Consider the following 14,119-nt stretch of genomic DNA (forward strand, 5'->3'; position numbering starts at 1 on the left):
GCTCTAATTCAGCAGTGGAATCAACACATATGAAGACTTCATGGTGTTGCTGAGGTCTGAGGGAAGAAGAGGGATATTTATGAAATGTGTTTCTTAAGAGCCTTCCTTATATGGAGAATGCCTATTATCAGTCTCAAGCGGATACACCATTACAACAGCAATATTTACACATCACTATGAATCAGGCAGTCTTCCAAGCACATTAAATATTTTTAATTCAAATAATTGTCATAACAACCCTCGAAGTGGTTGCAGTTATTTTCGTCTCTGTGGTCATGGGGAAAACAAGGCAGAGAGAAATCACTCTGTGAGGAGGTCGTAGACCTCCTTCCATCAAACAGCTCTTTCAGCCTACATGACTTAGAAGTCTGACTTTTTAACTTGTTAAACTTGTCTCTAACAAAGACACAATATTTGTATGGATAGTGACTAATTAATTCCCCAGCCCTCCCCCTGGGAATGGAGGAGAATGTAAGGCAACACGAGTGCAGACTCCATCCTCCTTCTTGACACCTCCCTGTTCCAGATCTTACAGCTGTGTGTGTGTACACAGTAGCTCTGAGCACGGGGACAAGCACAGAAAAAGCACCTCTGCTACAGAAGATATGTGTCCTTGAGGCGCACAGCTTCACCTCAAACGGATTCCAGTGACTCCCCAGTTCTTCCTGCACCAGGACTGTACAACCAAGAGCCCTGTCTAAACTGTTCTTCCTTGTCCGCAGCAGCTGGTTAATTGCCCTATTTCTCTATTTTATTTTGGTTGAAACATGAGTTGGGTTGGGGAACATGAAATGCATTACCTGTATTTTTGTTATGAGCAGATTTCAGAAACAATCCCTCCTTATTTATGAAGTGTGAATACAATAAAATCCTGTAGTCTTATTAAGGTGATATCGCAGCTTGCAACAGAGTGGCTGAGGGTGAGAACCATTTTCCATTCTTTGCTAGTTTTGTCACTTGTATTTACTTATTCACTTATAATCAATGCCGGTGCAACCTAAGGGGCCATCTGCGGCATCAACGCCATCACCTGGGAGCTTGTCAGAAATGCAGATTCCCAGGCCTGGACCAGATCTACTGAATCAGAACCTTGGGACAGAGGACTCTGGCCCATGAATCTCCGTCGTAACAAGCTCTCTGGGTGATTATTCTGTCCACTAAAGTCTGCGGTGCATGCATCTCTTTCAATTATAGCTTTGGATATACGCACAGGAGTGGGATTACTGGCTCATGCGGTAGCTCTGTTTTTTGTTTTGAGGAACCTCTATACAGTTTTCCACAGTGGGTGCACCAATTTACATTCCCACCAACCATGTGGAAGGATTCCCTCTTCACACCCTCTCCAGCATTTGTTATTTGTCGTAACGGAATTTCTAACTATGGCCATTTGGACAGGTGTAAGGTGGTATCTCACTGTAGTTTTGATTGACATTTCTCTAATAATTAGTGATGTTGGGCATCTTGGCATATGCTTGTTGGCCATCTGCATGTCTTCTTTGGAGAAATGTCTATTTAAATCTTCTGCTCATTTTTTGATTGGGTTGTATTTTTTTGTTATTGAGTTGTATGAGCTGTTTGAACATTTTTGAAAGTAAGCCCTTGACTCCTTTGTTGAATACTAATTGTCCATAGGTGTATGGGTTTATTTCCAGGCTCTCTATTCTGTTCCATTGATCCATATGTCTGTTTCTGTGCCTATATCATGTTGTTTTGATTACTGTGGACTTGTAGTATTATCTGAAGTCTGGGAGGGTTATGCCTCCTGTTTTTTAATTTTTCCTCAGGATTGCTTTGGCAATTCTGGGTCTTTTAAAGTCCCATATACATTTTAGGACTATTTGTTCTAGTTCTGTGAAAAAATGCCATGGTAATTTGATAGGAATGCATTAAATCTATAGATCGCTTTGGGTAGTATGGTCATTTTTAACAATATCAGTTCTTCCAGTCTAAGAGCATGGGATATATTTCCATTTCTTTGACTCATCTTCAATTTCCTTTATTAAGCTTTTATAGTTCTTAGCATATTTTTCACCTTCTAGGTCAGGTTTACTCCTAAGTGTTTTTCGATGCAATTTTAAAAGGCATTTGTCAACTAAAGTTTGAGGAGCACAGCTCTGGGCAATACAGAAAGGCACTCAGAGAAGATAGAAGCTCAAAGAAAGCAAGTGTGGTGATGTTTTCTTCCTACTAAAAGAAAGTTACTCAGAAACCTAATGAGCGGCTTTGAATATCTAGAGTTCAGAATGACAATAACTGCTCCATCTCTGTTTAAGTCGCTGTTACAAAGTTTTTCTCAGAACATTCCACCTGCAGGCTTTGCTCATCATTCGCACACAAAGCAATGGTGACTCCAAGAAGAACATTTTATATGTAAATTAAGTGCAACATCTCCCTGTGAATGGCAGGTTCCAATTAAGCAACTAATGACTAAAGATTCATGGATCCTAGAACTGGGCTCTGGGAAGAGCAGGCCCTTCCCTGGGCAGAGAGCAGGGAGGCCTTGGGAAGCCTAGGCTAACATAGGCTAATGACCAGTAACTTTGCTTTCTGAAGGATACTAACTAGGGGAAAACTGGGAGAGAAAAAAACAACTAAACAAAAGACTAAAAATAGTATGTTTTCACATTGTATCAATATAACAAAATTATTCCACTATTTTAAGCCAAAAAGCTTGGGTATACAGTGAGACTGAGATCAATGAAATCATTATTTGGTGAGCTTGATCAATTTAAAATTTGGGCAACTTAATTATTGCCCCTGTAGCTCCTCTATTCTTTAACTAGCAGTAGTTTTTAAAATAATAATATAATATTTTTCTCATTTTCTTTCTTATGAAGACAGGGACATCGATGATGCTCTTTTTAATACTTTTATCTATTTACCAGGAAAGAAATATCCTAATCTTGTTAGGAAAATATCTTATATATTCCATTTTTAGTAGATGTCATAAGAGCTTTTGATTAAATCCAGATAATTAATCACTATTTTCATTAATTACCCAGACAAAGATGTGCGTATATTATACTTTTCTTTCTTGACAACAGAGGGTCTCTTGGCAAACTTGTTTAATTTGTTTTGTATCCAAATTAAGCATAAAAATAAATACTAGTTTATTTGTTTCCAGCAAGATGAATAAAATTAAGAATGAACAGTACTAAAAATAGTACTAGAAAAAGCATATTATTTCAAGAGAAACCTTCAGCTTTGACAAAACAAGAAAAAATGACTTAGCAACTGTTAAGATAATTTGAAAGTTTTCTCAATTTATATTGTCAGTGTGCAAATTAGGAGCAATCTAGCAGAAGAAATTAGGAAACAACTGCTCTGAGTTGAAAAGCCAATATATTGTATAAATCAAGTCCACTGTGGAAAACCGAGTTATTTATTATCCCTGCCTTTTTGAAAAAAAATAACCTGGAAATGACATTGATGTGCATGGAAAAGTTAAAGGATAAATATTAAAAGAAACCCTCTTTTATTTTGACAAAATTTCTATACAGAGGCAGAAGTATTGTTGAAATTAATAGTCACATGTTAATGGACAGTGTAATTTGTAAGCAAGTGAAAGATCAGTATATATTTTCAAAGCTTGGTACATATGATTATCTTTTTACCCTCATACAAGCATTAATTTGTGAATTGTTTAGCTAACTCAATAACTCATTTTAATTAAAATATGTTATTTACATACTTGAAGATGATTTAAGTCATAGTTTTGAATAGAGAAAAATGAAAGTATTAAGGTTAATGTCAAAAATATATATTTAAATAATCTAAAAAGTGTTTACAGTTTTATATAATTTTTCAATCTCCCTGAAATCATGAAAGCCAGCAAATAAACCTAGCAAACAATTTTACAAAAAAAAATCTTTTTTTGTAAATAGATATGTAAAATGTTTTCCAAACAGCAGGTGGCAATCTTTATAAATCTGGTTGCAAGCAGCACCATCTTATATCTGTATTTGCAGATGAAAGTCAGTGTTAAAGGACTGGTTAAGAACCTTGGCATGCTCAGACTAGATAACTTCAAATATTTAAAAGGGTCTTACTTAATTATGCTTATGTTCCAGTGAAATTTCTCCCTGGGCAAAATAAATGCCTTTGTTTAATGCTTCTTAATTTTTATGAAGCACAGGAGAAATTTCACAGTGTTAATTGGTGTAGGTATCCTTCTCAACAAAATCCTCCATGCTGGTTACTTCTTATCATTCAGGATTCATATGGCTTTAAGAATGAACAAAACTAATTTTAGATGTTTTAAAGCTCTAAAAAGAAAACACCTGACTTATTGTTGCCCTCAGAGTCTAGTTTCTGTTGCTGTTATCACTGAACCATGAAAAGTCTTTAGAATTCTAAATATGGAGAAATACAAAGTTTTGATCCCAGATAACTCTTAGAATTCATTGAGTTTTTTCTAAATTGAAGTAGTCATGTTAGATAAGAGACAGAAATCCATAGCTGTCTGAACTGAAAAGGAATCTCAAACAGGTGCAGTCATCACACCCAGCAGGACCAGACAGCCAGAGTTGGCAAGCTTACCCACAGAGTTAACAGTGGCAACATCAACTCTAATTGCGTCTTCGAATCTCTAAGTTCAGAGTTTTATACACAGCAATGAAATCTTAAAATTCCATGCTTTTCTAGCATGTTTACAAAATTTTGCCAATGATATCATTCTAAAATCCTAATTTGCACTTATTTATTGAGTCTTGAGTATTAATAGTATTTTATGAAATGTACACACTCTTAGGAAGGAGTCTTTGTTCTACATGAGCTTTCAGATATATGTGATTTATAATATGGTCAATTTCTGACCTTTCCTGTATGCTACGCTTATGTGTAAAATCCTTTAATGTAGCAATACTTTCAGACTTTCTCTACGAATTAAGACCTGATGCTGTCATTTTAAAGTGAGTTTCTCGTAGGGATTTCCTTTTGCAGTGGGAATGGGGCAGGTAAACCGAGGTGTCCGAGGTCACACATCAGGATGGATTAACACTGGAATTTACAAGTTTCTGAGTTTCAGCCTTGTATTTGTATTTTCTCACACATCTATATTCTACTAAAATAATCTAAGGCAACTTGTTCTCTCAGTAAACAAATATTTCACAAAGATAGTTAAAAAAATGATACCCCAAACTATTAGCAATTTCAAAAATGTCTACCCACGTTATTGTCCAATATGCCTACTCATTTTGCAGCAAATAATTTAAAAACATACAGAAAACAGTCTATGACAGAGAAACAGAGGGAACCTCATACATTAGGGAAAGAAGTGAATCACCACGTATCAACAGCAATACTTTAACTGAGGAAACATGATCTTTAACCAGTGGCAATATTTTTCATCTTTTTTTTTTTTTTGAGGGACCAGAGTATCTCCGCGGGGACACTCGGAGCGTACTCACCAGGACAGCGCTGTTCACTGCATCTCCGCACTTCCTCGCCTGTTCCTTCGCAAGGCTGCCCGGTCACGGCCACGCCCTGGCAGGTCCTCATCCTTCTCTCCCAGCCTCCGTCACAGGACCTAGAGCAGCCACTCCAATGGCCCCATTGATTCCACTGCCCATTGGCTGAAAGAAACACGCCACCACGGTCAACGGCAGTAGTACAGTGCTCACTGCTTTAAGTATTCAAAAATCTGAGGGCCACGACTGTTCCGTTTTTATTAATCTACCACCACGAATAAAGTATACACAAATATTTGACTTTCTGGCCAAATTTAAAGCACTGTGATGAACGGAAGCTTCTATAGGTTTGTCAGGATCTACAAGTGGACACTGAGTTTAAAAAGAGTACAAGTTCAGCTCTAGACGTCATTGATTTAATCAATATTTAATATGATCTAATTAATTGGATCTAATTTAAGAAGCTGCTGAATTTTGTTGCCTTCTTAATGTAGCATACAGTAGAATGAGCTTTGGTACAATTGGCTTCATTTACCAAAATGTATAATGATGGGTTTATCCCATGAGTGTCCTGCATGGCTCCTTCACAGAACCGAGTGGCAGCACCCTGCAAACGCAGTCCTCAGGCCTCACCTGTGCACTCGGGGTTGTAACACTCTCTGCTCTCTGCCCAGGGCCCCCTGCACTCCGAGCCCCCGTGCGCGGCTGCAGTGCACAATCGGCTCCTCTGCTGGGTCCCATTCGAGCAGGTCACGGAGCACTGGCTCCAGGAGCTCCACTCCTGCCACTGCCCATCGACTGCAAGGCAGAAGCAGAGATGGTATGAGGCGGTTTCCAGGGGAGAAGGCTGTCCACAAAGTAGACACAAGACTTTATTGCACTTTTCAGATACTGCACTTGTGACAAATTAAAGTTCTTTAGCAACCTTCTGTACAGCAAGTCTATCAGTGCCCTTTTTCCAACATTTGCTTCCTGTGTCACATCTTAGTAATTCTGGCAATAATTCAAACCTTTTGTGATTATTATATTTGTCATGGTATCTAGGATCAGTGATCTTTGATGCGAATGTTGTCATTGCCTTGGGGCACCAGGTACATACAAGACAGGGAACTCAGCAGATCAGTGTTTTGCATGTGTTCTGACTGCTCCACCCGGCAGCTGATCCCTCATCGCTCTCCCTCCCTTTGGGCCTCCCTATTCCCTGAGACCCAACACTAATGAAATCAGGACAATCTGTAACCCGACAAAGGCCTCTAAGCGTTCAAGTGAAAGGAAGAGGCACACAATTCTCACTTGAAATCAAAATCTAGAAATTAATAAGCTTAGTGAGGAAGGCATGTTGAAAGCTGAGACAAGCCAAAAGTCAGGTCTCGTGATAGTCAGCCAAGTTGTGGATGTAAAGGAAACTCTTGAAGGAAATTACATGTGCTACTCCTGTGAACACTGGAATGAACAAACCCTTCCTGCTCATACAGAGAAAGTCTGACTGGTCTGGAGAGAAGATCCAACCAGCCACACCATTCCCACATGCAGAAGTCTCATCCAGACATAAAAGGGCCATGAAGTGAAGTTGCCCAGTGGTGTCTGACTCTTTGCAATCCCATGGACTGTAGCCTACCAGGCTCCTCTGTCCAGGAAATTTTCCAGGCAAGAGTACTGGAGTGGGTTGCCATTTCCTTCTCCAGGGGATCTTCCAGAGCTGGGGATCGAACCTGGGTCTCCCAAACTGCAGGCAGACGCTTTACCCTCTGAGCCACCAGGGAAGCCCAAACTACCATCCATTCTATGAGGGCTGAGAGAGGTGAGGAAGCTGCAGATGAAAAGTCTGAAGCTGGAAGAGATGGGCTCATGAAGTAAAGAAGCTCTCTCCATAACATCAAAGTGCAAGGTGAATCAGCAAGTGCTGATGTAGAAGCTGAAGCAAGTTATCCAGAAGATGTGGTTAAGATAATTCATGAGGGTGGCTACCCTAAACAACAGATTTTCACTGTATACAAACAGTCTTTGATTGGAAGACAATGTCATCTAAGACTTTCATATTTGGAGAGGAGAAGTAAATGCCTGGATTCAATACTTCAAAGCGCAGGCTGACACTCTTGTTAGGGGCTAATGTAGCTTTTAACTTGAAGCCAATGCTCATTCACCATTCTGAAAATCCTAGGGCCCTTAAAGTATGCTAATTCTCCTCTATCTCTTCTATTAATGGAACAACGAAGCCTGCATGACAGGACATCTGTTTACAACATGGTTTACTGAATACTTTAAGCCCACTGTTGACCTGCTCAGAAAAAAGATTTTTTTCAAAACATTGCTGCTTATTGACAATGCACTTGGTCACCCAAGAACTCTGATGCGGACAATGAGACTAATGTTGCTTTTTCATGCCCACTAACATAATGTCCATTCTTATGGATGGACATCAAGGAGATGTTTTGACCTTTAAGTCCTATTATTTAAGAAATACATTTTGTAAGCCTATAGGCACCAGATATAGTGACTCCTCTGATGGATCTGGGCAGTGAAACCTTCTGGAAAGGATTCACCATTCTAGATGCCATTAAGAACATTCATGACTCATGGGAAGCACCTCAAATAACAACAATAACAGAAGTTTAGAGGAAACTGATTGCAACCTTCATTGACTTGAAGGGGTTCGAGACTTAAGTGGAGGAAGTAACTGCAGATGTGGAAACAGCAAGAGAATTAGAATTATACGGGGAGCATTAAGATGTGACTGAATTACTGCAATTTCATGATAAAACTTGAAAGGTTGAGGAATTGGTTGTTATAGATAAGTAAAGAAAGTTTCTTGAAGTGGAATCTACTCCTGGTGAAGATGCTGTGAAGATTATTGAATGACAACAAAGGATTTAGAATATGACATAAACATAGCCGATAAAGCAGAACAGAAGTTTGAGAGGCTCGACATCAATCTTGAAAGTAGTTCTATTATAGGCAAAATGCTATCAAACAGGATTACATGCTACAGAGAAGTATTTCATGAAATTAAGAATCAGCCAATGTGGGGAACTTTTCTGTCTCATTTTAAGAAATTGCCACTTCCATCTGAGCCCTCAGCAACAACCATCTTGACCAATCAATAGCCATCAACATGTGGGCAAAAAGATTACAATTTCCTGAAGGCTCAGATGATGGCTAGCATTTTTTTAGCAATAAAGTATTTTAAAATTAAGGTACGTACATTGTTTTTAAGACATGATGTTACTATTGCACACTTAAGAGGCTACAGTATAATGTAAACATAATTTTTATGTGCACTGGGGGACCAAAACATTGGTATGTCTCACTTTACTGTGATATTCCCTTTATTGAGGTGATCTGGAACTGAACCTGTGATATTTCTGAGGTGTGCCTGTACAAGGTGAAACCAACCTTGAAGATGAGTGCCAACCAAGAGACTCTAAATGAATGCAATTAGATTTTATTACCCTCCAAACAACTATTACCTCATTCTTCATTTCGATTTACTTTTATGTGTCTATTATTTCTTTTTATTGATTTATTTCTTCAAATACATTTATTGACCACTTAAAAAGACAAGACCTTGATTTTGGAGATGGGTACAGGTAGCAATGAATATAATAAATAATGATAATTACAGAGCTCATATTTTAGAAAAGGACTCCCTAGCACAAGTTAAACAGTTAGTTACATGCCAAATAAATTAATCCTATAGCATTGCTGCAAAGGATGATTTCAAGACAGAGGGAGATAAGAGTTTGCAGGGCCCGGGGAGTCTTCCGTGACCAAGCAAGTTTTTAAGGACTGTTGAAGGATAATAGGAAGGTCTAGGAAAGCTCTTGCTCCATGAAGATACACAGAGGTGCTGGGCAGGGCCAAATGGGGGGCATTGTGAGCGTCACCAAGACAGCCAGGCAAAAATCTACCAGGGAGGTCAGGGAAGAGACAGGGGCCAGATTTCAAACTTTTTGTCAGCTGTGTTGTGGATTTTAGCTCTTTGCTCCGATCGTTGAGCAGCCACTAGAGGATTTCAGTGGGACTCTGATCGACCCGGCGCAGGGCGGAGAAAGAGCAGGGAAGGGTCTGAGCTGGAGGAGGGAGCGTGCCAGGGTGGCATCCTGGGGAGATCAGGGACTCGAGGGAAGGGACCTGAGCAGACAGAGGACCACGGGGACACCGGGGTGTCCAGGCTGGGACGGAATGCAGATGGCCGAGCCTTTCTTTGGAAGTTCAAATTGAGATGCATTTATTTATTCACTAATTCAAATGACTATTGAGAATCTTTCAGTCATCAGACACTGTGATAGGTGTTACAAGAAATACAAGAATTTGAATTTCAACCCCTCAAAAATCTTTTAGAACTCATGAAAAGAATTACTCTATGCACACAAATAAGTAAATAAAAAATGGAAAGCAATAGCAATTTAACCAGCAATGAAAACCTTCAGAAAACTCATCACATCTACTAGGGGGGTAACTGTGTTAGACTAGTATGGTAAGATCTGGATAGATTAGACAAAGCAGAAGCATTCATGAAGGAATAATCCCATAGGCCACAAAACGACAAGTGAGCAAAGGGATCAGACAGAATATGTACCTGAGGGCATTAACTAGCATATAAGTGTCAAAAATGAACCAGGATATTACTGTCCACGTTTTCCCAATGTCATTGCATTGCTTTTCATCTATTTCATTACAGTGAAAGAGAGTCCACCATAAATCCAAAGTTATAAACTAATGCTTCTGTGAAGACCCACCCAAAGAGAAATCCTGGCAGAATAGGAATGAGTACTTTCAACCTAATTTCAGATCACACAGGAGATATAAAAAGAAAGTTATTTAGTATGTATCTAGTGGTACTGTGTGATGAAAAAAAAATCACAAAAGGCCAATTTAATCAACCCATTCATGTCATTTAGCATCTCACTTTTAGCACCTGACACCGTCTTATTGACTATATAATCCATTTGCCAGACAAAAAAGAAGTCTAGTGAATCCATTTCCTCTAGATGTTGGCTTTGAAGATGAGTGTGTTTTCTATTTTAGAATTTTCTTTTCTAAGATAACACTTATTAAGTTTGTATTTGCAGGAGAAAGGTTTTAAAAAAATAAGATTCATACCTGCACTGTATGTACCATCTATTTGGCCTAAAAATGTATACGTATTCCAGTTACTGAGAACATTCAGAAAGAAACACAGAAACAAAGATGAATTAAGTGATACCAATCAGTTCAGTGCTAAGTGACTAGAATAAAGAAATATCTGATGTCTTTAAGAATTCTGCTTTAAAGTAAAAAATTTAGTAGTTTTTAGGAATGTAACAGTTGTACACTCACTACAAAGAAGAGAGGATAAGCGTCTACAGCTAGGAAGATGTACATTTAGGAATGAGTGAGATAGAGAAGGACTCAGAGAAGATAATTCACAGGGGGCTTATAGTGTGGGTAAGGAGAGAAAATATCTTGCTGAAGCATATTAGAAAAACAGATTATTTGTGAAGTGTTTTGCTCAGTAGAATTTTTTTTGAAAGAAGACTTTGCATAATCATTGTTAAAATTTTTTTAAACATTTTCAATCCATACATTTGTAATATTACTTCAGTCTTTCTGTCAAAGTCCACATTTTATGTTGTAGCTAAAGTTCAAAAACGAGTTATATTAGACATCTTGAGGGAATTTTGAACTTTGACGCCACTATGAACATCAGCAAAACATACACTTTATATAGGAAGTTTTGTCTATAAATCAGTTACAGAAAATAATAATGAAAACGCATCAGGTGGAAGGTTTTGATATTTTATTTTACACTGAGAACTAGAAGTCTCTTTTTGTGAATATTCCCTGCCCATTATGAAGAATGGCTGTGACAAAGTAACTGCTTATATACTTTCTTAAAAGGAAGAAAAGACCAGTATTCCCTTAGTGTGTTATATAGTGTGATAAGCCAAATTTCCATTTCCAGTGGGAAAATGGAAAATTGAGAAGTTAGAAAGAGAGGGGCATGTGACTTTAATTTAAAGGATTAGATAATTGACCAATATGTATATGAAAGAATTTCTTTTAGTGTCTAATGTGGAACATTTATTTTGTCATCTTGGAATTCAAAAAAATCATTGATTATGTTCTAAGGTGATGGAAAAGGTCAGCTTTCATTCCAATTCCAAAGAAGGGCAATGCCAAAGAATGTACAAACTACTGCACAATTGCACCCATTTCACTGGCTAGCAAAGTAATGCTCAAAATCCTTCAAGTTAGGCTTAAACAGTATGTGAACTGAGAACTTCTAAACGTACAAGTTGGATTTAGAAAAGGCAGAGGAACCAGAGATCAAATTGCAAACATCTGTTGGATCAGAGAAAAAGCTAGAGAATTCCAGAAAAAAATCTACTTCATTGACAATGCTAAAGCCTTTGACTGTGTAGATCACAACAAACTGGAAAATTCTTAAAGAGATAGGAATGCCAGACCACCTTACCTGTCTCCTGTGAAACCTGTGTGCAGGTTTAAGAAGCAACAGTTACAACTGTACATGGAACAATGGAATGGTTCAAAATTGGGAAAGAAGTATGTCAAGGCTTATATTGTCACCCTGCTTATTTAACTTATATGCAGAGTACATCATGCAAAATGCCAGGATGGATGAAGCACAAGTTGGAATCAAGATTGCTGGGAGAAATATCAACAACCTCACATATGCAGATGACACCACCTTTATGCAGAAAGTGAAGAAGAACTAGAGTCTCTTGATGAAGGTAAAAGAGGAGAGTGAAAAAGCTGGCTTAAAACTCAGCATTCAAAAAATTGAGGTCATGGAATCCAGAATCCAGTCACATCACTTCATGGCAAATAGATGGGGAAACAATGGAAACAGTGAGAGACTTTATTTTTGGGGACTCCAAAATCACTGCAGATGGTGACTGCAGCCATGAAATTAAATGACACTTGCTCCTTGGAAGAAAAGTTATGACCAACCCAGACAGCATATTACAAAGCAGAGACATTACTTTGCTGACAAAGGTCCATCTAGTCAAGGCTATGATCTTTCCAGTAGTCATACGGATGTGAGAGTTGGACTATAAAGAAAGCTGAGCACTGAAGAATTGATACTTTTGAACTGTGGTGTTGGAGAAGACTCTTGAGAGTCCCTTGGACTGCAAGGAGATCAAACCAGGCCATCCTAAAGGAAATTATTCCTGAAAATTTATTGGAAAGACTGATGCTGAAGCTGAAAACCAACACTTTGGCCACCTGATGAGAACTGACTCATTGGGAAAGACCCTGATGCTGGGAAAGATTGAAGGCAGGAGGAGAAGGAGATGACAGAGGATGAAATGGTTGGATGGCATCCCTGCCTCTATGGACATGAGTTTGAGTAAACCCCCAGAGCTGGTGATGGAAAGGGAGGCCTGTTGTGCTGCAGTCCATGGGGTCACAAAGAGTCAGACATGACTGAGTGACTGAACAACAACAAGGGAGGGGGGGAGGGGTAAATTAGGAGTTTAGAATTAAGATATACACACTATTATATATAAAACAGATAAGCAAGAAGGACCTACTGTATAGCAAAGGGAACTATACCTCCCTGGTGGCTCAGTGGTATAGAATCTGTCTGCCAATGAAGGAGACATGAGACACAATATGGGTTAGTTATCTGGGTCAGAAAGACCCCCTGGAGAAGGAAATAGCAACCTGCTTCAGTATTCTTGCCTGGGAAATCCCATGGACAGAGGAGCCTGGCGGGCTACAGTTCACAGGGTCACAAAACAGCTGGGCATGACTTAGTGACTAAACAAGAACAACCATAATAACCTATAAGAGGGAAGAATCTGAAAAAATATTGGTATGCATGTACATATAACTGAATCACTTTGCTGTACCCCTGAAACTAAATCAACTATAAGCCAATAGGACTTTTTTTTAAAGAAAACAGTATCAGAATATCATGAAAATATCTGAACCAAGAAGAAAAAAAGAAACGTCTTTCAGAAATGCTAGTGTTTTTTCACTAAATAAAAAAAAAGCTGAGGGTTTTGAGAGGTGGAAATTAAGAGCTCTGTTGTGGACGTTTAAGCATTTCCCAATCTGACATGTACATTACACTTCAGGGATAAATGTTGAGATACTTAAAATGAAAACCAATTATCATATGATACACCTTAGGTATATTTTCATACCCACTTAGCTAGGTACCACACAAGCCATGAAGAGACTTTTTTCTTCTTGTCTGATGCTGGAGAATCCAAAGCAGTACTGAAGCTGCCCCTCCCAGCTGCATTTAGGTTTTCTCTCCACCTGCGTGAGTTCAGAGCAAAGAGACCATCAAAGCACTCCCCACCCCATCTCCACTTACTGAGATGGGACTTTCTTACACACTTATAGGGAGAAACCCCAGACTCTGCAAATCCACAAGTGTGAAAACCCCTCAAAGCTTTCTTTCTAGAAATCTGTGCCTGTTGAAAGCTAATTAGCATCTTGTCATTCTGTCAGGAAAGTCTTCCTGATGATTTGGGGAAATGTAAACAATCCAAAATAGGGCTCCCAGGTGGCACTTGTGGTAAAGAATCCACCTGCCAATGCAGGAGACACAGAGGCCTGGGTTCAATCCCTGGATGGGGAAGATCCTCTGGAGAAGGAAATGGGAACCTATTCCATATTCTTGCCTACAGAATCCCATGGACAGAGGAGCCTGGCGGACTACAGTCCGTGGGGTCGCATAGAGTCGGACACGA

General features: G+C 38.9%; 1 protein-coding gene across 1 annotated transcript in view; it reads right to left on the reverse strand.

Moving 5' to 3' along the window:
* Positions 1–14,119, reverse strand: part of ADGRB3 (adhesion G protein-coupled receptor B3) — an 822,367-nt gene that overhangs the window by 481,296 nt on the left and 326,952 nt on the right. Inside the window, exons 7-8 of the mRNA XM_081530065.1 lie at positions 6,042–6,206; positions 5,409–5,573 (exon numbers count right to left, since the gene is read on the reverse strand). Of these exons, the coding sequence (XP_081386191.1) occupies positions 5,409–5,573; positions 6,042–6,206 (330 nt within the window). The remainder of the gene's footprint in view (positions 1–5,408; positions 5,574–6,041; positions 6,207–14,119) is intronic.

This window comes from Giraffa tippelskirchi, chromosome 9 (genome assembly GCF_054371585.1).
Source record: "Giraffa tippelskirchi isolate mGirTip1 chromosome 9, T2T-mGirTip1v1.2.pri, whole genome shotgun sequence".
NCBI classification, from domain to species: domain Eukaryota; kingdom Metazoa; phylum Chordata; class Mammalia; order Artiodactyla; family Giraffidae; genus Giraffa; species Giraffa tippelskirchi.